The sequence below is a fragment of the Idiotropiscis lumnitzeri genome, chromosome 2, assembly GCF_059441095.1.
Source record: "Idiotropiscis lumnitzeri isolate Australia: NSW breed Sydney's pygmy pipehorse chromosome 2, RoL_Ilum_1.0, whole genome shotgun sequence".
Taxonomy (NCBI): Eukaryota; Metazoa; Chordata; class Actinopteri; order Syngnathiformes; family Syngnathidae; genus Idiotropiscis; species Idiotropiscis lumnitzeri.
In genome coordinates, this window is record NC_142392.1 from 10,783,440 (window position 1) to 10,805,843 (window position 22,404).

Consider the following 22,404-nt stretch of genomic DNA (forward strand, 5'->3'; position numbering starts at 1 on the left):
CAGATGTTTCTGGAAGCGAACTGAAGTTAGCACACACAGGCTATTGTGTGCGTCTGATGGAACACCTGTTGTGGGACCCTAACATATTGATGGGGGCCATCGCAACATAATGTCATTGATAAAATAGGAATCCTTCAAGTGAAATATGTTTACAAGTATTTCTTTTGGCATTTAGAGATAGAATTAAATAATCCTGGGCTTGTTGGTAGAAAAGGGGGTTGTGACGTTCTCCCTTTTTAAGCCCATCGTAAGCCAAAGATGCAGATGTATTCCTTGCAGCATGCGCTTTTTCACCGATGAGATCCTTGCAACCCTGGATGGATGCATTAAATGTATTTTAAATGATTGGATGGGGTGAAACTACGCACATATGCACAAAACAGTGCAGGGCCACCCGAGGTTCATTGACTCTCACCCGACCAAGCCAGTACAAAGTTCATAAATAAGACCAATACGTACTTGATTTTTTTAAAAAACGTAATATTTTGTGTTTTATCCACTAAAATTGATTAACCACCATTGATGTTTTCACCACAGTGTGCACATTTTTTAGAGTCAGGCAGAATTCCTTCAGTAAGGAATTGCTTGAACAAGATACGTCAGAGTTTTTGCCAAAAACGAGACAAGCCTGCACAAATGAATCACCCAGCCAAGATTGTCTTTGTCACTTGCGAGGAGCAGTCCGCCAAAGAGAAAAGCGTTCCCGCTCTTGTGCGGCGTTTTATTGAAGCACAGCAAAGTAATTTGTATATGCAAACTCATAAAGAATGGAAAAACATGAACACTTTGACTTCATCACACCCGTCCACACTCTTCCTGTTGTTCGAACGGTTTCAGCTTACAAGACATGTTTGGGTCACACTTCTGTTCAATGCGAGCTAAACGGTTTCCTGTCAAACACGGTTCAAGACGTGCATCTGTTTTTGTGGCTTCCTGCTCAACTGCCAGCATAGACACAACTCTGTTACCACTGAACTCACGTTTTCCTGTTTAAGAGGTCCATGTTTTTGTGACCTTTTATTAACCTGTAAGCATAGTTTTGAAACATGAGGTGTCAGGTTGAAATGCCCTGAGGCCTTTGGGAGAGCTTAATTTGCTGCTGACTGAAATAGCTTACTGCACCAGATAAAGGTGACTGACACCAGGGGAAAAGCAGGCATTGTTGTTCATTTTTACAGCCGTCCTGCTTCCTTCAGCTCTGTGCACCCTCTCTCTGCTAGCCCCCCCCCCAATATTAAAAAATAAAACGGCAATAACCTTGACCGATTTCCCCAAACAACTTAATGTTGTGATGCATATTTTTAACGATAGAAAGTCGTTCTTTACAAAGCAAATGAAAGTAAGACCTGTACAAACCTGCTTTGTGTAGCACAACACGAGGCTGCTTCCAACCTTCGCCCAGCAGTTGAAGATGTTGCTCGTTCTCTTCTTTTATTCCAGAAAGTTCCTCTTTGTACTTGGGTGTCGTTCTATCACACATTTTCAAATGATAATTCCAAAATATCCGCACTTGATCTCTGCTTGGCGATAACTCGTGAGCTTCTCTTTGTTCGACGAGACGAATGAAAGATGGCGTCGTTTTTTTCCTTCGAGAAAATGGCAGTCTGTTCGTCACGAAAGCGGAAGAACAGGACACACCCCGCTCTGATATGATTGGCTGCTGGCTGTGTGGAGCACTGTCACCAACTCACCGACAGATGTCACCATTTGCGATGCAAATCATCGTTATCTTCTTCTAAACATTGGAAAAACGTACGATTTGAACCGTATGCACATGAACGAACATTTTAGTTCCCAAATATGAACTTGAGAGATGTATTGAATTTTACTTTTGTTGCTGGTTTTGTTTATACATCTGACACCATGTCGTCGGTTGGATAGTATTTCAAATGTATTTCCCTATTATTAACAGTTGACATGATAAAGTGATACTTTATGTCAACATATTTGCACCTTTGCCTTTTTACAGGCTTTTTCGACAAGTTGCGATGTGGTTGTAAATTTTAAATTAAAACATGTCACTCTTTTATTACTTAACTGTTATTGTGTTCTAAAATGATTTGGGTATTTATTTAAGTACTTAAATATTTCATTATTCGTTTTAGTATTCATTAAACTACAATAATTCACGATTAATTTCAAGATTCATCGAACTGTTTTAGGAATAATTTAGTATTCAATGTTTAATTGTTACAGAATTTACTTTTTAAATTTTTGTTTCACCATCTTAATCTTATGGAAAATTATTTAACAACCACCAACACAAGGTTTTTAAAGAGAAAGATAAAGATGTCCTTTCATAGTCCCACAATGGGGAAATTTGCAGTGTTACAGGAGCAAAGGTATAGATCACACAGAGGCGGCGGCGTAATGTAGCCGTTAATGTATAACATTAGCAGCAGACATTCATAAAAAGCATGCAAATATACACTGTATATACGTAAATACACAAATCCCCCTGAATATACACACTTACATCCCACAACATATACAAGTGTAAGGAAACACTCCAAATGTCTGTCAATGGTACGGAGGGGAAATTAATAAAAATGCTGCAATGATAAAAAATACTGCAATGATAGAAAATACTGCAATGATAAAAGTGCTGTAATGGTAAAAGTACTGCAATGATAAGACTACTGCAATGGTAAACAAAATACAGCATTGGTCAATATTTAAGTACAGCATTGGATAAAGCACAGTAGTAGTTTGTATTGCATCCTCGGACTGCACAATTGCACTAATGCCCGCCCATTTGTAGACCTTCCATGCAACCTGACATCTTATGCATTCAAGAAACACACAGGGAACTACACAATCCACCTGTAGTTCCAGGAATGGCAATGGCGGTCTCAATACCCAGCCGCACTTATGGAAGTACCATCTTTGTAAAGGACCCAGCAAAAGTCATAAAAACGGAACAAATCCCAGCTGGGGAAATGGAACTATTAAAGCTTGAGACTGAGTACATGGTTGTAATCTCAGTCTATAAACCACCTAATGCTGAGTTTCAATGGCCAACAAACTTAAATATATCCTGTAAGACACATCTAATAATTGGTGACTTCAATAGCCACAGTACCCAATGGGGATACAGAGAAGATAATCAGAACGGAGAACAAGTTATCTCATGGGCCATTAACAATGATCTAACACTTCTTTATGAAAGTAAAGATCCCCCTACCTTTTCTAGTGCCCGCTGGAGAAGAGGATACAATCCTGATTTGGTGTTTATTTCTAACAACCAAAGACAAGTGTTCCGAAGAACTGTTCTGGGTCACATCCCCAGATCCCAACACCGACCAGTTGAAGTAAGGACACAACAAATTATAAGACCAATTGTATTTGATTACCTCCTCAGGTTTAATTTCAAAAAAGCAAACTGGGAATCTTTCATGGAGGACATGGAAGTAAGAACAAACACCATAGCTCCAAGACCAGAAAACTATGATGTTTGGGTAAAGCAAATGTGGAAAGTTGCTCAAAAAAGCATCCCAAGGGGATGTAGGACAAAGTACATCCCAGGGATGAATCCAGAGACCAAAGAGTTATATGAAGAGTATATAAAACTATATGATGAAGATCCTTTTGATGAATCAACTATTGAAATGGGAGAAGCTTTGGTGAATGACATTGGGGAAGAAAGAAGGAGAAGATGGAATTAGATGATAACAAGTATAGACCTAAGCAAAAACAGTAAGAAGGGCTGGGCAACCATTCGGAAACTAAACTGTGAAGGCAAACCCCCATCCCGGACAGCAGCCGTAACTCCCAACCAGGTCGCAAACCAACTTCTCAAATATGGAAAACCTCAACATAAACCAATAAAACAAACCAAAGCTTACAATAATATAATTAAAGAATGCATAAACCGACATGAAACCCTTCCCCCTTTCACAATAAGAGAACTGACATCAGAAATCAAATTACTTAAAACAAATAAAGCAGTTGGAATAGATGGGATTCACAATGAATTAATAAAACAGCTTGGGCCAAGAGCAAAGAAGTGGCTTCTCTCTCTCTTCAACCAATGCCTAACTTCACTAAAGCTCCCAAAGAAGTGGAAGAAGGCCAAAATCGTAGGTCTACTTAAACCAGGCAAAGACCCAGAGAAGCCTGAAAGCTATCGCCCAATTTCACTTCTTTGTACCACCTATAAACTCTTCGAAAAACTCCTCCTCAATAGGCTAACTCCATCAGTCGAAGACCAGCTTATTGAAGAACAAGCAGGCTTCAGACAAGGACGCTCCTGCTGTGGCCAAGTCCTCAACCTTGTCCAATTCATTGAGGATGGATTCGAGAAAAACCTCAAAACAGGAATAGTCCTGGTTGATCTAACAGCAGCATATGACACAGTCAACCACCGAAGCCTACTGATGAAAATGGCCACAATGGGAATAAATGGCCACATTGTAAATGTCATCAGAACCATCCTTAACAACAGGAGATTTTATGTTGAAATGGATGGCAAAAGGAGCAGATGGAGAAGTCAAAAGAACCGACTCCCACAAGGATCAGTGCTGTCCCCTCTGCTCTTCAACATTTACACTAATGACCAACCATCATATCCCAACACTAAACGCTTCATTTATGCAGATGATCTTTGCATTGCCACCCAAGCAAAGGACTTTAAAGACATTGAAAACTGTCTGACTGGAGCACTAAGTGTAACTGGCAAATATTACCAGCAATGGTCATTAAATGCCAACCCAGGGAAAACAAAGATATGTGCTTTCCACCTAAACAACCGGGAAGCATATCGAAAACTAAATATTGAATGTAATGGGAAAAATCTCACCCATGATGACCATCCAACTTATCTGGGTGTAACACTAGACAGGACTCTCTCCTTCAAACAACACTTAGAGAAACTTAGGAGCAAGGTGTCCTCTCGAGTCAACTTATTGAAAAAGCTGGCTGGAACAAAATGGGGCACAGATCCAAAGACATTGAGAACAACTGCTTTGGCTCTGTGTTTCTCAACAGCAGAATATTGTGCCCCCGTATGGTCTCGATCTGCCCATGCCAGCAAAATAGATCCTATCCTTAATGAAGCTTGCCGTGTGATAACTGGAGCATTAAGACCAACACCAGTCAATATCCTCCACAGGCTCTCGGGCATTCCACCTCCTGCCTTGAGAAGAGAAACACACACCAAAGTGGAAAAACGCAAGCAAGAAAATGATAATCGCCATCCACTCTTCTGCCATGTACCAGTCCCTCCCAGGCTGAAATCTAGGAAAAGTTTCATTTCAACTGAAAGTCTGCCTGAAAACATCACCCCTAGACGGTACAGAATGAATAAATGGAGAGAAAAAGAAAACATGGGACCAGAACAACCGTGTGTCCCAAAACCAAAAGAAAAACTACCCAAGGGCACAAACCTTGAAAGGAAAAAATGGTGTACCCTAAACCGTGCAAGATCTGGTGTTGGGAAAACCAAAGACAACCTAACAAAATGGGGCCTTGCCACATCCTCAGTATGTGACTGTGGTTTCCTAAACCAAAATGTGAAACATATCCAACTTGAATGTCCAATAAGCCCTGTATATATCACTCCACCAGACCTACAAAAGGTCACAGACAGGGCAAAAATATGGATAAACCACTGGTGTGACACGATATGATGATGAATTATTTCACACCCACCCCTACCAAGAAGAAAAAGATTCGCGCCCCCCAACCACCATTATATTTTTGTCTGAGTGTACTGATGTTAGATTGTCAATAAAATATCCCTTAACTAAGCTAAATTAATAAGAAATATAATTTTGAGAAATATTATAGTGAGGATCTCGAAACTCAGTACTCTGTTGTGCAAATATTGATGAGATGACAAATATTTGTCATGTTATTGTTGGAGTTGAGTCACAGTGGAAATGAGAACTTGTTAAGTGTTATTGTATGACTGCTTGTTACTGTAATGTGCTTATTTGCCACAAGGGGTGCTGTCGCTAACAGACAATGAGATGTTAGGCCAGTGTTCAAGCCCTTTTTCTCTCTCTCTGCTTTTGGCTCTGGAGAAGAGCAGTTCGTGTGTGTTGCTGAAATAAACTACGCCAGTTGGCTAACGAGAGAAGTTGTCTACATATCAGAATTGTTCTTCTGCTGCGACTGGGCATCAAGGTATAATCCTATGATGCCACATGACCATGGATTTTATCAGGTTATGGGCCCAGAGTCGCGAGAATAGATTCTGAATGCAGTAACGAAGTGCACGTTAGCACGGTGAAGCAACGGTAGCGAGTTAGCTGCAAGGTATAGCTAGTTTAGCGGCGGGAGTACCGCGGGAAGCTAAAGCTAGGCTAACGGACAGTAAAGCGGAGCTACGAACACACAAGCCATGGCGAACAGAAGCAAAAGCAAGTGGCCCACCTTCGATGGGAGAGCAGATGAGTACGAGCTCTGGGAAGAGAGGATGTTGTGCTGTATGCACGGAGTGGGTTTGAAAGAGACGATTTTGAAAGAGCCGACCGGCCCGCTGACAGAGGAAGCCAGGGCCCAGGACGACAAGCTGAATGCCGACGCATATTGTGCGCTGGCACCACTCCTCGACAACACAAGTTTAGGACTCATATTCAGAGACACAAAAGACAAGGGCCGGGAAAGTCTCAGAGTGTTGCGAGAACACTATATCGGCAAAGGTAGGCCCCGCATCGTCTCCCTATACATTACGATGACGGCGCTGAAGAAAGCGGACACAGAGACTGTGACTGAATATATCATCAGAGCTGAACAGATTATCACGGCGCTGAGACGCGCGGGTGAAGCGCCGACCGAAGGGTTGATGATGGCAATGATTATGAGAGGGCTACCGGAAAAATATAAGCCGTTCACGTTAATGATGACACACGGCTCAACGGACGTTTCGCTGGGGGAGTTCAAGGCCAAATTACGGAACTTCGAGGCAGCGGAAGACACAGGATCGCTCGCCGAGGAGGCGGAAGAGAGAGTGATGAAAGCACGGGCGGCGCAAAAGAAAAAAAGCGGACCGCCGACGGGGCTGGCGTGTTGGCGATGCGGCGAAAGGGGTCACCGTAAAGATGACTGCTCAAAGACTATTTGGTGTAGTTTCTGTAAACACACGGGACACGCGGACAAAGCATGCCGGAAGAAGCGCGGACAGAGCGCCCGGTACGCACGCGTCCAAGATGGCGGAGAAGATGACGGCGGTGGCAGCCATGAAATGCAACATGATGACGCCAGCAGAGCAACTGGAGGTGAGGATTACTCCTTCAGGATGGAGACTGAGGATACCAGCTGGACAACACAGTAATTACAACGAACGGTACTGATTGTGGACACAGGTGCATCGTCCCACATTATGAATGACAAAAGACGGTTTAAGAACTTTGTGAGCCATTTCAGGCCGGAGAAACACAGCATGGAACTAGCAGATGGAAAACGTGTTTTTGGGCTGGCACAAGGCAAGGGAGATGCACAGGTATGTTTAATCGACAGTAAGGGGCGTCGGTGTAAAGTCGCGTTAAAGAACGCCCTATACATCCCATCCTTCCCTCAAGAACTGTTTTCTGTGAAGTCTTCTTCAAGGAAGGTGAAGACGTTCTTACGGCACCTGATGGGACAACATTTGACATTTATGTGCATAACAGAATGTACTACTTGAAAACAGCGTGTGATGAAAACGATGTGTGTAAAGTCAGCCATGATATTCAGACATGGCATGAGATAATGGGGCACTGCAACTATGAGGATATATTGAAATTGCAAAATGTAACAGTTGGCATGCACATTAGTGGTGCGAAACACAAGCCTGATAAAGAATGTGATGTATGCATAAAAGGGAAGTTAACCCAAACGAGAAACCGAAATCCAACTGACAAGGTAAAGACATTGCTAAAACTGATGAACACAGATTTAGCTGGTCCGATTAGCAACTAATCCATTGATGGTTTTAAGTATGTGCAATCTTTTACAGATGTGTATACAGGTGCGGTGTTTGTTTATTTTTTGAAAGCAAGGATGATGGTGATGCTCTTCAAGCTACCAAGAAGTTCTTATCTGATGTAGCACCATATGGCACTGCGAAATACATACGGTCAGACAATGGAACCGAGTTCACAAACAGAGACTTTAAGACACTGCTACGAAAGAACAATATGAGACATGAAACCTCCTGTCCTTATTCCCCACACCAGAATGGGGTAGCTGAGAGGGAATGGCCGACTCTTTTTGATATGGCCAGGTGTAAGCTTATTGACTGCAACTTACCAAAGAGCCTCTGGCACTATGCTGTTCAGGAGGCAGCATATACAAGAAATAGGTGTTTTAATAAGCATACAGGCACCACACCATACACAGCACTGACAGGAAAAATGTGTCATTTATCAAGGATGCACAAGTTTGGGTCAATATGCTATGCCTATCAACAAGACAGGATTAAACTAGACTTTAAGTGCAAAAAAGGACACTTTGTAGGGCATGACAAAGGCAGTCCAGCCTTTCTAGTTTATTATCCAGTGAGGGAAAGGTGTTCCCACAGACTGGTAAAGTTTGTCACCAAGACATGTGAAAATGAAACGCTGACTTATGAGTTAGATCTGCAACCTAGAGTGAGTTGTGAAGTCAAAGACACCCCACAACCTAGTGCGAGCACAGACATACAAACTGGTGGTTCAAAACAACCAAAAGATGATGATGACAAGCACCCTAAAGGGACACCACAGGTCCCAGGCAGTGGGAGATATCCAACCCGAGAACGTAGACCACCGGGTTATCTAAAAGATTATACTCAAGACAGCAGTGAGGAGGATGACAGTACACTCGTTAGCATAGACCACTGCTACCGAGTAATGTGCAATATTCCCCTAAACTTTAAAGAGACCTGAACATCAACTGAGTCAAAAAAATGAAAGAAAGCAATGGACGAGGAGATGAAGTCCTTAGAGGAAATCCACACTTTCACTTTGACTAAATTGCCAGATGGCAGAGAGACAGTGGGAGGAAAGTGGATCTATTCAATCAAGGAAGGCAGTGATGGACGTGAGATGTACAAGGCCAGGTTTGTAGTGAAAGGTTATAGCTAGAGAGCAGGAATATTCTCACCAACAGCAAATCTGACTCGTGTACGGGTGGCGATGCAAAAGGCTGACGTAAAAACAGCTTATTTGCACGCACCCATTGATAGAGAAATATACATGGAACAACCTGAGGGTTATGAGAAAGGAAGAGATGGGCTAGTGAATAAGCTGGAGAAGTCCATTTACGGCCGAAAACAATTTGGACGTAATTGGAATTTATTACTTCACAAATACCTAACCGAGAACAAATTTATCCAGAACCCAGCAGACCACTGTGTATACACGAAAGAGTCTAAAGTAGAAGGGAAAGTGATCATTGTTATCTGGGCTGATGACCTCATCATTGCCGCCAATAACACAAAAGTGGCTTCAAGCAAGTGAAGAGCATGCGATCCACCAAGTTTAAAATGAAGGACCTAGGCAGGTTAAAACATTTCCTTGGCATGGTCTTCAGCCACTCGGAAGGCCGTGTAAATGTGACACAAAACAAGTACCGTATTTTTACGGCCATACGACGCGCTGCCTCAAAGGGCGCAACACCAGTTGAGGGTGCTATTTCTGTCTTTAACGCATATACTAGGCGCGCCGCATTACAAGGCACTAGCTTGTTCACTCACGCTGGCGAACGCTGCATTACAAGGCGCTAGCTCGTTCGCACTAGCTCAGCTGGGTTTGCGCTAGCTCGTTTGCGCAATCTCAGCTGATGTCAGCTCCCCAGGACTCAATCCCATTAGGAATTGCTGTCAGAGATATCACCCCATTTTAATGACAGATGTCATGAAGCTATTAGGAGTCACTGTCAATAACAATGACTTTAACCAATCACAGGTGTCTTGGCAATAGTCTACTAGATAGCGTCAGGGGAGGGACTTCACTGGTCACCACACTCCTTAGAGTCACGGTTTCAAATCAAAAGAAAAAAAAACTCAGCATACAAGCAAACAATGAAATAAAGAAATAAGATTAACACAAAACTTGTATCTATCATGCCATCAATATACCCAAAAGAAATAAAAATAACACAAAAAGATTACAGCAATGGCTTCTGGGAGCCACTCAGACTCAGCCAATCACATGGCTGTTTAGAGAGATGTGCATGGCTGTTTAGAGAGATGTTTCCTTTGTGCTTTGGGCTTTTTGTCTGTTGTCTAAACCTGGGACGTTTCTTGCTTGCAATAACATAAATGATAAGACAGACTACAACATTGTGGACAGCTGCCCTTTTGTCCAGCTTTCTCCCACACCATCACCCAAACACCATAGTCACATAATGTATAGTCACGGTCAATTAGAAGCATAGATAACTCACACTTTGTTCAGCAGGGTGTGCTAACATGCACTCTGAACAGCCCATTGAGTAAAAGGGTTGATGGTCGCGAGTGATACTTAGTCCATATAATGGGCGCGTTGCTTTACAAGGCGCTTTGTTTGATTTGCGGAAGAATCAGGACTTTAAAGAGCGCCCGATGGGCCGGAAAATACGGTATGTGGAAAAGATCCTAAACCATTTTGACATGCAAATGTGTAGAACAAGGGAAACACCCTGCGAACAAAAACTAGACTACACTGAAGATGCGCCGAGAATGACTGACGTGAAAATGTACAGAGAAGCGGTTGGCAGTCTCATATATTTGGCCACCGGCACACGCCCTGATCTATGTTTTGTGGTGAGCCGACTATCGCAACATTTTTTCTGAACCCACAGATGAGCACTGGATCACGGTCAAACATGTCTTGCGTTATCTCAGAGGTACAACCGACGGACAGCTCTGTTTCAGAAAGAGCAGTGAGGGTCTAGGCCTTCGAGCTTACAGTGATGCAGATTGGGCGTCAGACGCTACTGACAAATGCAGTACCACGGGGTATTGTGTGAGCATGTGTGATGACAGTGCACTGGTCTCATGAAGGACCAAGAAACAACAAACAGTAGCACTATCTTAGTGTGAGGCAGAATACATGACTTTAGCCTTAACAATACAGGAGTGTATATATTTGGAACAACTATTGAAAGGTATTGATGACTATGTGTACACGAAAACTATCATTCATGAGGACAATCAAGGGGCTATCGCACTTGCGAGGAACCCTGTGTACAGGCAGAGGTGTAAACATGTGGTCATCAAATATCATTTTATTAGATCCATTATAAAAGACAAGAAGATGATACTTGTTTACTGTCCCACAAATGACATGGCAGCAGATGTTATGACCAAGCGTGTTACCAAATCTAAATTGAAGAAATTTACAGGGGTCCTGTTTGGCATGTAAATAGTTGACATTCAAATGTCATGTTATTTTTTTATGTCTTCGTGAAAGTTGTACAGTATACAAGCCATTCATAAGTGGGAGTGTTGAGTGTTATTGTATGACTGCTTGTTACTGTAATGTGCTTATTTGCCACAAGGGGTGCTGTCGCTAACAGACGATGCCATGTTAGGCAGGTGTTCAAGCCTTATTTCTCTCTCTCTGCTTTTGGCTCTGGAGAAGAGCAGTTCGTGTGTGTTGCTGAAATAAACTACGCCAGTTGGCTAACGAGAGAAGTTGTCTACATATCAGAATTATTCTTCTGCTGCGACTGGGCATCAAGGTATAATCCTATGATGCCACATGACCATGGATTTTATCAGATGTTATTCTACATTTGCCATGACGCAACTTTATTTCAATACATAGTGCACATATCATGTTGCAGTGGAGTGAACTGTGCTGAGTGTTTGCAGTGTGGGGGGTGATACAGGGGGGCCCCTCTACTGCAGAGAGGGGCTTCTAGGAATTGGCAGGGCGGTGGCACTTCTTCAGAAGTGAGGATGAAGTAACCAACGTCGTGATGAGCCCTGATAAGAAGAAGTTGGCCCCAAAGTCTGATGCAAATAACAACATGCGGGGTCCTGATAGAAGATGTTGACGTCAAAGTCAGCTGCAGTCAGCTGCGACCCACGGCGACACGCCAATGATGAACCGGACTAAACCAGCTTTTGAGAAGAGGAACTGTACCACCCTTTAGTGTAATCTGATTTCTTGAAGTGTAATCTGATTCCCCGATGTGATAAGAGGGAATGTGTGAAAAGCATTGACGAACAGGGGGGAGATAAAGTTGTCAAATAAACTTTGTTAACCTCTCAGTATCCACTTGGGCTGTGCGTCTTTCTCCTTCCAGCTATGAACCCGATATGTCAAATTGGCGAACCTGATCCTTCGAGAGCCGTGAACCCAACATACTGGAAGCGTCCGGGGGCGAAGCCGACGACCGGGGACAATCGTGGCCACGACGAGGATTTCTTTTTTTTTTTCCAGGATTTATTTTTCTTTTCCCCTTTTTCTTTTTGTTTTTTTGTGTTTCTTTTTTTGGACCTGGTCCTCGACTTTGCTGCTGGAAGGCTGAAAGTTGAAGGGAGGCTGCGGAGAGAGACGTTCAGCTCATCTTGGGTGAGTGTGTCATTTCCGAATGGGATAAATGTGGGCATTTGAAGGGGTACGTAGTTAAATTCCGTGGGGATATTGGAGGGCGGACTCCACTACGAATAGACAGCGTAAGTCTTTAAAACTGTGTAAAACCGTAAGAATACTAGTCAATGTTGCGTGAAGAGACAGAGATAGTCTTAAAACTGATAGAGGATAACAGGGGTGTATCCTCCACGCGCGTTTGAAGGGGGAAAAATAAGGGGAAGAGAAATAAGGGAAAAGAAAGAGATAAGGGGAAAAAGAAAAAAAGGGAAAAATAAAAGTCAAGAGGGAAAATCAAGGAAAAATAGGGGGAAAAATAGTGTGAATGAATAAGTGTGTGTGGCGCTATGCGATAAATGGATACATAGAAATGGTTGCCCCCCCCCGAAATTTTATTGTCGTTGGGCTGAATGTCATTTTCCAATGAGAACATGAGGGTTTAGTGTCTGTATGTTTATCAGGGTGCAATATTAGCTTCGCCAGCAGAGGGTGCCTAGGACCTTGCTCATCAGAGCCGACGCTGACTACCGTAGCAGAAGAACAGTCAATTTGTGATGACGCAAGAGAAGCTACGCTTCAAGAACATTTCTGAATGTTACTATTGTGCCCTGACAGGGAGAAGTGCTGCTGATTGGAGAAAAATAAATACGTTGCACGGCAGATGAGTTGGCCCATCATTTCAAGCTGTGTAACATGTGCATGGAGGCTTGCAACCTCATTTTGGAACGGGAAATTTAACTAACAACTGTCTGGGAAGCAGAAGCTTGGGAATGACCTAAAACAGAGTAATTGTCAACCTGTTCAGGGATTGGAGAACAGTTAAGGGAAACATGGGGAAATCAAACAGTAAAAAGCTAGAAAAAAAGGATCCGAAACAACAATTGACGTGTAAGGACTAGAAATTTATAGAAAGCCAATGTCCGGAAAAAGTAAAACATTTAAACTTATGCTTGCGTAATGAAAGCCAGTTGAGCAAGTGGAACAAGTGATTTCATAGGCACAGTTTCTTCTCACACCTTTTCCATTAAATACGATTAAAAAGACAACTGAAAAGCATAATGTTAAAAAATATGTATTAAGCTGACCAGCGAATTCATGTTATAACAAAAAAACTAATATTAAAACGTATTATTTTTTTATTCCCCAGCCATTATTTTTGTATTTATTCAATTACTTCGACTTTTACCTGCTGGTACGCCATCCGGTGTGCCCTGTGAATGTTATGATCCTCCAGCAGAACTGGAGGGTTGAAGAGGACTCTCCAAACGCAGACACGGAAAAAAGGTGGTGATACAAAGATAGTGTAGCGACTTTGTAAATAGTTCAAGGGTTCTGTGTTTTCCTCTTTTCTGTGGAGGCTGTGAAGGCAGCAGGGGAGTGAACGTTATGTTGTTGTTGTGTTGCTCTCTCTCTGATCGGCGTGGTTGCGGCCAACAGCAGCCGTTTTTGGCTTAATAATAAAAGCGTTCGCTGATGGACAAATTGGCCTGATATTATACAACGTTACAATATTTATTATAATCACAATATAGTCAGTGTAATCAGCGCGTCTCGCAGCAGCTGATGGCATGGCGCGAGACTATCGCTGGAGGAACGCCCACACAGCTGAAAAAACAAAAACACACGCAGCATGACAGGCACGGATTATGACAGTAAAATGAAAGGTGGCATTCTTCATTTATTTATTTATTCATTCATAACTGACAGCCTCGCTCTCCGCCGTTGCCCGGGCGGAAGGTGCTCCTATTCGGCTTAACTACCACGCACGCCGGCCGGTCTCCTTCGGAGCTCACGCACGGTCCGAACGAAGCCAAATGTCGCCGCGCGAGTGCCCGGGCGGAAGTTGTTTATCTTCGGCTTGACAGCCACACACGCCGGCCGGTCTCCTTCGGAGCTCACGCACGGTGTCCGATTGTGTACGTCCCCACCAATCGTGTCCGGGGGAACTTGCTCTTCTTCGGCCACTCTCTTCTTCGTCCACTCTCCTCTTCGGCGCACTCCGGCCGTCTAACCGCTTCAGCGCCCCCTTGTGCCGCTCGGCGAAACTACAATGTTCCCGAATATTTTTTAGACCCGCGAAGCACTGAACCCGCAAAAGGTGAACCTCGAAGTAGCGGGGGTTCACTGTATTAAATGTATGTGAGGGAATATTTGAAGAGTTTGAGTTTTGTTCAATGGACCATACATATACGAGCCTGCCAAACACAGCGAGAAAACCAGCGCTGACTCCAGTCGCCATCAAGTTGCCAACTCCTGACATACCAAAACCTTTGAGAGAAACAGAGACGATTTGCGTTTCTCTTTCTTGTTCTTTTTATAGTTCAACTTCTAGATCTGTTTTTCACCTTTTCACAACGTAATGAAGGCCAGTTGAGCAAGTGGAACAAGTGATTTTATTGATGATTGTGGAAGGCACCGATTTCATAAGCACAGTTTCTTCTCACACCTTTTCCATTAGGTACGATTAAAAAGACAGCTGAAAAGTATAATATTAACAAATGTTGTTACAGGCAAAGGCAATTAATTTCCTTTACATGTTTGATGTAAACACACAAAACAAATCATGATCACTCAGACACATTGCTTCTTCTGGCACAGATCACATTGGCTTAATGTCAATAAAAAAGCTTTGCAAAATTCAATATATCATATTTTATTCAAAATCAAAATTTACATCTTACCACAAAGAGTCAGTTCCTTCAGTTATTTGTTTTCTTTTTTTTAAGCTTCACGGATTGCTGCTTTTCTCACCAGCACAATTGTGACTCTCCGCATATTGTTTAGTGGAGAATTTTTTAGCACAAACGCTGCAACTGAATGGCTTGTCTCCAGTGTGTGTTCTTGTGTGGTTTCGTAAATACGACTTTTGAGAGAACCTCTTGGCACAAACTGAGCAGGAAAAATGTTTTTCTCCACTATGTGTTCTTGTGTGTTTTGTGAAATTTGACTTATCAGAGAAACTTTTGCCACAAACTAAGCAAGAAAAAGGTTTTTCTCCACTGTGTGTTCTTGTGTGGATTGTTAAATCAAACTTTTGAGAGAAGCTTTTACCACAAACCAAGCAGGAAAATGTTTTTTCTCCAGTGTGTGTTCTTGTGTGGATTGTTAAATTTGCCTTATCTGAGAAGCATTTTCCACAAACTGAGCAGGAAAGAGGTTTTTCTCCAGTGTGTGTTCTTGTGTGGATTGTTAAACTTGAATTTTGAGAGAAGCTTTTACCACAAACTGAGCAGGAAAAAGGTTTTTCTCCAGTGTGCGTTCTTGTGTGGATTGTTAAACTTGAATTTTGAGAGAAGCATTTTCCACAAACTGAGCAGGAAAAGGGTTTTTCTCCACTGTGCGTTCTTGTGTGGATTGTTAAACTTGAATTTTGAGAGAAGCTTTTACCACAAACCAAGCAGGAAAATGTTTTTTCTCCAGTGTGTGTTCTTGTGTGAATTATTAAATATGACTTTCGAGAGTAACTTTTGCCACAAACTGAGCAGGAAAAAGGTTTTTCTCCAGTGTGCGTTCTTGTGTGGATTGTTAAACTTGAATTTTGAGAGAAGCATTTTCCACAAACTGAGCAGGAAAAAGGTTTTTCTCCAGTGTGCGTTCTTGTGTGGATTGTTAAACTTGAATTTTGAGGGAAGCTTTTACCACAAACTGAGCAGGAAAAAGGTTTTTCTCCACTGTGCGTTCTTACGTGCCCTTTTAAAGACAGCTTTGAAGTGAATGAGTCAGTGTGACATGCCCTTTCACCTTTGGCTTGCCCATCATCATCATCATCGTCATGATCGTCTGATAATGTGTCCTCATTATGTACTTGTGATGGCCCCCAGTGGTCTTCGTCACCTTCTGTTGTCACGTGATGACTTGAGTTGCTGCTTGTAGGCTCCGCCCCTCTCTTGTCCTCACTCTCATCCTTGTTTTCATCTTCAGTCTTTATAGAGACAATGTTCACTGGTGACTTGTTGACCTCCTCCTCCTCCTTTTTAATGTGAGTCAAGTCTGGCTCCTCTTTCACAGAACGGAGATCGTTTTCACTGACGTCTGCAGGACACAAAAAGACAAATTTGGTTTGGTCAAATCAAAGGTCAGGCGGCGACTTTGTTTTATATTGTTTCTACCGTGCTACCTTGACTTGTGCCTGCTGCACACGGAGCAATGCGTGCGACCCCAACTTGGACCGGACCATGGGGGCATTTCACAAAATTACGTCCTACGATGTAAACCTCCCTTTAGCAGCACAACAGTGATAAACGAGCATTTAAAAAGGAAGCACGTTGCGGCTGATGCCCGATTTCATTCCTGACATAGTCACAGACGTTACTGGAAGCGAGCTGAAGTAAGCACACACAGGCTATTGTGTGCGTCTGATGGAACACCTGTTGTGGGACCCTAACTTATTAATGGGGGCCACTGGGGGCCATCGCAACATAATGTCAATGATAAAATAGGAATCGTTCAAGTGAAATATGTTTACAAGTATTTCTTTTTGCATTAAGAGATAGAACTAAATATTCCTGGGCTTGTTGGTAGAAAAGGAGGTTGTGACGTTCTCCCTTTTTAAGCCCATCGTAAGCCAAAGAGATATATATTCAGTGGAACCTCGGTTCTCGACCATAATCTGTTCCAGAACCCTGTTCGAGAACCGATTTGTTCGAACACCGAATCAAATGCAATAGTTGTACGCACTACTTTTCTTTTTTCGCTAGTAGCAGCTTTGTTGCTTGCACTGACCTTCTTAGGAGGCATGATTAGGGACTAAAACACTTCCCAGCACGTAGCACGTCCGCACGCGACAACAATTGGTCAATTGGCTGCTCAGCATCCCACCCTCGCGTGCGCACTCACGCGTTATACCGGCGTTCGAACTCCGATGTTTGTTCGAACTGCGAAGCAACAATTTCTCTATTTTTTTTGTTCGAACTCCAATTAGTTCGACCTCAGAGTCGTTCGAGAACCGAGGTTCCACTGTATATATATACACAGTGGAACCTCGGTTCTCGACCATAATCCGTTCCTGAACCCTGTTCGAAAAGCAAATTGTTCAAACACCGAAACATTCCTTTGCTGCTTGCACTGACTTTCTTTGGAGGCATGATTAGGGGCTAAAACACTTCGTACACCTCTATAAAACGCGAGAGCAAAACGCAGCACGTCCGCACGCGACAACAGTTGGTCATAAAGAGAGCAAGAGAGTGATCTACACCCGTACGCCGCTCAGCATCCCACCCTCGCATACGCACTCAGGCGTCATACGGGCGTTCGAACTCCGATGTTTGTTCGAACTCCGATTAGTTCGACCTCAGAGTCGTTCGAGAACCGAGGTTCCACTGTATATATATATTTTTTTAAGCATTTTTGAAGGTGTGCCGCTACTTCGCGGATTTTCAGTTTTCGCGGGTGGTCTCTGTCCCCATTCACCGCGATAACCGGGTTTTTACCGTCCTTCCAACTGACTCCTTCCGCGACTCGCACACTCCCCTTCTTCAAGTGCACACTCTCTCACGTCATCAATCGGGATTGCGCGAGACATCCCGCGACCGACAAAATAAGCACATTGTCCATTACATGCGCCACACCAATCAAAGGCAAACAGTATTAACAATACAGCAGAATGTCAAACGATGCACAATTATTAACCATATAACTGTGTATATCATAAAGCCATCACAATTAACATTAGTTCGGAAAATATCCCCTTCTGAATCACAACTCAAAGGGATGATTCAATAAACATGCGAACTTTCAGAACACGTCAACTATAATTTAGCTCTTCTTTTTTTAACTAACTAATACAGTGATTCTCAAATAGCGGGGCGCGGTGCGATGCTAAGGGGGGCGCATGAATTGATGACAGTGCTCCACACAGCCAGCAGCTAATCATATGACAGCGGGGCGTGTCCTATTTTTCCACTTTTGTGCTGAACAGACTGCAGTTTTCACCCAGGAAATCCATTCAGCACGACATTAAAAAACGACAACGCCGTTCATTCTTCTCGTCTAACAAAAAGAAGCACACGAGTTATCGCTAAGCAGAGATCAAGTGCGGATTTGTTGAGATTGGCGTTTGAAAATGTGTGAAAGAACGACACCCAAGTACAAAGATAAGATAAGATAAGTTGTCCTTTATTAGTCCCACAATGGGGAAATTTGAGGTGTTACAGGAGTAAAGATATAGATCACACAGAGTCGGCGGCGTAATGTAGCCGTTAATGTATAACATTAGCAGCAGACATTCATAAAAACGCATGCAAATATACACAGTATAAATGTATCTAGTGTAAGGAAACACTCCTAATGCCTGTCCATTATACAGAGGGGGAAAACACTGTAATGATAAAAACGACTGAATGATTGGAAATACTGCAATGATAAAAATATTGCAATGATAAAAGTACTGTAATGGTAAAAGTACTGCAATGGTAAAAGTACTGTAATAGTAAAAGTACTGTAATGGTAAAAGTACTGCAATGATGAATTATACTGTAATAGTAAAAGTACTGCAATGATAGAAAAATACTGCAATGATAAAAGTGATAAAAGTACTGTGATAGTAAAAGTACCGCAATGATAGGAATACTGCAATTATAAAAGTACTATAATAGTGAACATCCTGCAGTGGTAGAAATACTACAGTGATAGAAGTATTGTAATAAGAATACTGTAATGGTAAACAAAATACATCATTGGTCAATATTTAAGTACACCCTTGGCTGAAAGTACAGTAGTAGTTAATATTGCATCCTAGGACTGCACAATTGCACTAATGCCCTCCCGTTTGTAGGCCTGACCGAATGTTCTTGTTAAAAAGTCTGACAGCAGTCGGCAGGAAGGATCGGCGAAATCTCTCTTTGGTACAGCGAGGGTGTAAAAGTCTGTCACTGAAGGAGCTGTGGAGTGTTATCAGAATGTCATTGAGTGGGTGGGCTGGTTTGTCCAGCATTGATGACAGTTTTGCCGTCATCCTCCTGCCCGCCACTGAGTCCACAGAGTCCAGGGAGCAGCCCAGGACAGAGCTGGCCCTCCTCACTAGTTTGCCCAGTCTTTTTTTGTCCCGGCCCGAGATGCCTCCTGCCCAGGAGACCACTCCATAGAAGATGACTGAGGAAACCACCGAGTCATAGAAGTTCCTGAGGAGTGTTCCCCGAACGCCAAAGGACCTCAACCTCCTGAGTAGGAAGAGTCTGCTCTGACCCTTCCTCCAGCTTGTCTCCCAATAAGGCGGGCTGTATGGTGTTGAAAGCACTTGAGAAATCAAAGAACATGATCCTCACCGTGCCCCCCGCCTTCTCCAGGTGGGAGAATGAAGTGTGGAGCAGGTAGATGATGGCATCATCCACACTGATGCCAGGCTGGTATGCGAACTGGAGTGGGTCCATTAAGGAGCTGACCAGGGGGCGCAGGAACTTTATTACCGGGAACAAAATGTTCCTGGCCTTGTTGGTAGAAAAGGGGGTTGTGGCGTACTCCCTTTTAAGCCCATAGTAAGCCAAAGATGCAGATGCATTCCTTGCAGCATGCGCTTGTTCACTGAAGAGATCCGTGCAACCCTGGATGGATGCATTAAATGTATTTTAAATGTTTGGATGAAGTGAAACTATGCACACGTGCACAAAACAGTGCAGAGCCACCCGAGGTTCATTGACTCTCATACGACCAAGCCAGTACAAAGTTCATAAATGAAAAAGACCGATACGTACTTGACTTTTAAAAAAAAAAAAAAAAAACTTAATATTTTGTGTTTTATTCACCAAAATTGATCGACCGTCATTGATGTTTTCGCCACAGTGTGCACATTTTGTAGAGTCAGGCAGAATTCCTTCCGGAAGGAATTGCTTGAACAAGATATAAAAACCAGAAAATGTAAAATGTTAAATAATCAGTTCAAATTTTATACTGGGAAAAAACACGGAGTTCACCCCCCACTATTGGTTATTCTTTGGCATACATTTTCTGCACTGATTTTATTTGGCATAAACAAATGTTTAGCAAACCGACAAGTAAAAGGCAATAATTAAAAATAAAACGGCAATAACCTTGAACGCGTTTTCCCAAACAATTTAATATTGTGATGCATATTTTTAACGACAGAAAGTCGTTCTTTACAAAGCAAATGAGAGTAAAACGTGTACAAACCTGCTTTGAGTGGCACAACACGAGACTGGTTGCAAACTTCGCCCAGCAGTTGAAGATGTTGCTCGTTCTCTTCTTTTATTCCACAAAGTTCCTCTTTGTACTTGGGTGTCGTTCTTTCACTCATTTTCAAATGATAATTCCAAAAAATCCGCACTTGATCTCTGCTTGGCGATGAGTCATGTGCCTCTTTTCGTTAGCGGCTAGCAAGCTAACAAGCTAAGCTAACTACGCCGAAAAGCATCAACGCGCGAAGATGAGTTATCGGGACACAAAGACTTAATTAATTATGTCGTAGTCCTTTAGAGTAGCACTGGACATTCTGTGAGAAATTTACAGTCAGTTCCACACTAAATCAGAAGAATTTAGCGGTGGACGGTTTTTGTTCCGGTGTGGACGGGTCGGTGGATGTGGTCGAGGTCCTTCGGAAGCTGCGCGCTTGCTTATGACGTCATGCTTTCAGCACGTGTTTTTCAAATATATTTCTTTGCCTCTGTGTGTGTTTTTACCCCTGGCTGTTATATTTCAATATATATTCTATATAATATTTTATTTCGGTTGATAAAAAAAAAAAAAAACTAAAATAACGCCACATTGGCGCGTAAGATCTGACGTCACTTCCGCCTTTGCCTCGAGAAGCCGCTGCTGCTCCAGCAGTGAGACGTTTAAGTTTCTCCTCCCGAACTTGCAACAATGCTGTGTTTCACTCGGGCTGCGAGATTGTATGAATATAATGTCTGCAAATACTCGCAGTGCTTCTCAATTATTTCACGCACGCCCCTACCAAGAAGAAAAAGATTCGCCCCCCCACCACCAATTTTTTTTCTGTCTTTGTAGATTGATGTTAGATTGTCAATAAAATATCCCTTAACTAAGCTAAATTGCTAAGAAATATAATTTTGAGAATTATTTTTTGTGAGGATCTCGAAACTCAGTACTCTGTTGTGCAAATATTGATGAGATGATAAATATTTACTAATACGGTTTTTTTTTTAATCTTTATTCACAGAAGCAAACCAAACACATTTATGAATACCGAAATCCATGCGATGCATCTAATTTGAAGTACTTAGCACCTGCCATGTCACTCAGGATTTTTTCACGCTTGGGAATCTGATAATGTTCTCTTATATGAAAAAAATCAGTGCCTACCTTCTGCCAGGGAGTTGTGGGAAGCTACTAATACGTACATAATATAGAAAACACAAAAAGAAGAGCCAGGGGGATTTTAAACAAAAATTCTTTGTAAATAACAAAAAGCAACAGCTTTAGTATGTTTACGATACGTTTTTTAAAAATAATTTTATGGTTACTATACGTTTTTTTTAATGGTTACTGTAATGTTCCGTCTTCTTTCTTCAGAAGTCACGCAGGCAACGTGATGCTGCAAGCTTGTGTCTCTTAATTTACTGACTTGCATTCTCGTCTATGTGCAGACACACTTGTTCGTCTGGTAACCAAAACACACATCGGGCAATACTGCCAACTAGTGGCCAATGATATAACTGCTATCATTACATCTCCCTTTCAAACGTTAAACAATGCCTAAGCTTTTTTTTCATTCTTATTATTTTTTATTATTATTATAATAATTTTGTTTTGTTATCAATTATTTTCACTTCTTAACAATATCTATCCATTTTTTATGACAACAAGCAGCTCTACAACAATTTTAGCAACAATCACACAACATTAAACATTTTCAATCAGCCTGTCCGGTTGTCGTCTAACTCTTGTTGATCTTCGAAGAGGTTCAGTACTCCCAGAAATTGCTGGTGGTTTTGGTCTGTGCTCCTTC

At 42.4% G+C, this 22,404-nt stretch overlaps 2 protein-coding genes across 2 annotated transcripts in view; both read right to left on the reverse strand.

The window, feature by feature from the left end:
• Window positions 1-1,480, reverse strand: part of LOC148341659 (uncharacterized) — a 269,746-nt gene extending 268,266 nt beyond the window's left edge. The window contains exon 1 of the mRNA XM_088287909.1: window positions 1,357-1,480. Within this exon, the coding sequence (XP_088144035.1) occupies window positions 1,357-1,480 (124 nt within the window). The remainder of the gene's footprint in view (window positions 1-1,356) is intronic.
• A 6,038-nt stretch (window positions 1,481-7,518) lies between these two features.
• Window positions 7,519-17,727, reverse strand: LOC148341668 (uncharacterized). Its single transcript, XM_088287910.1, has 4 exons — window positions 17,703-17,727; window positions 15,237-16,517; window positions 8,714-8,738; window positions 7,519-7,576 (listed from the first exon to the last, which is right to left on the reverse strand). Exons 1-4 carry the CDS (start codon window positions 17,725-17,727, stop codon window positions 7,519-7,521), a joined length of 1,389 nt encoding a protein of 462 aa, XP_088144036.1.
• Window positions 17,728-22,404: the final 4,677 nt, after the last annotated feature.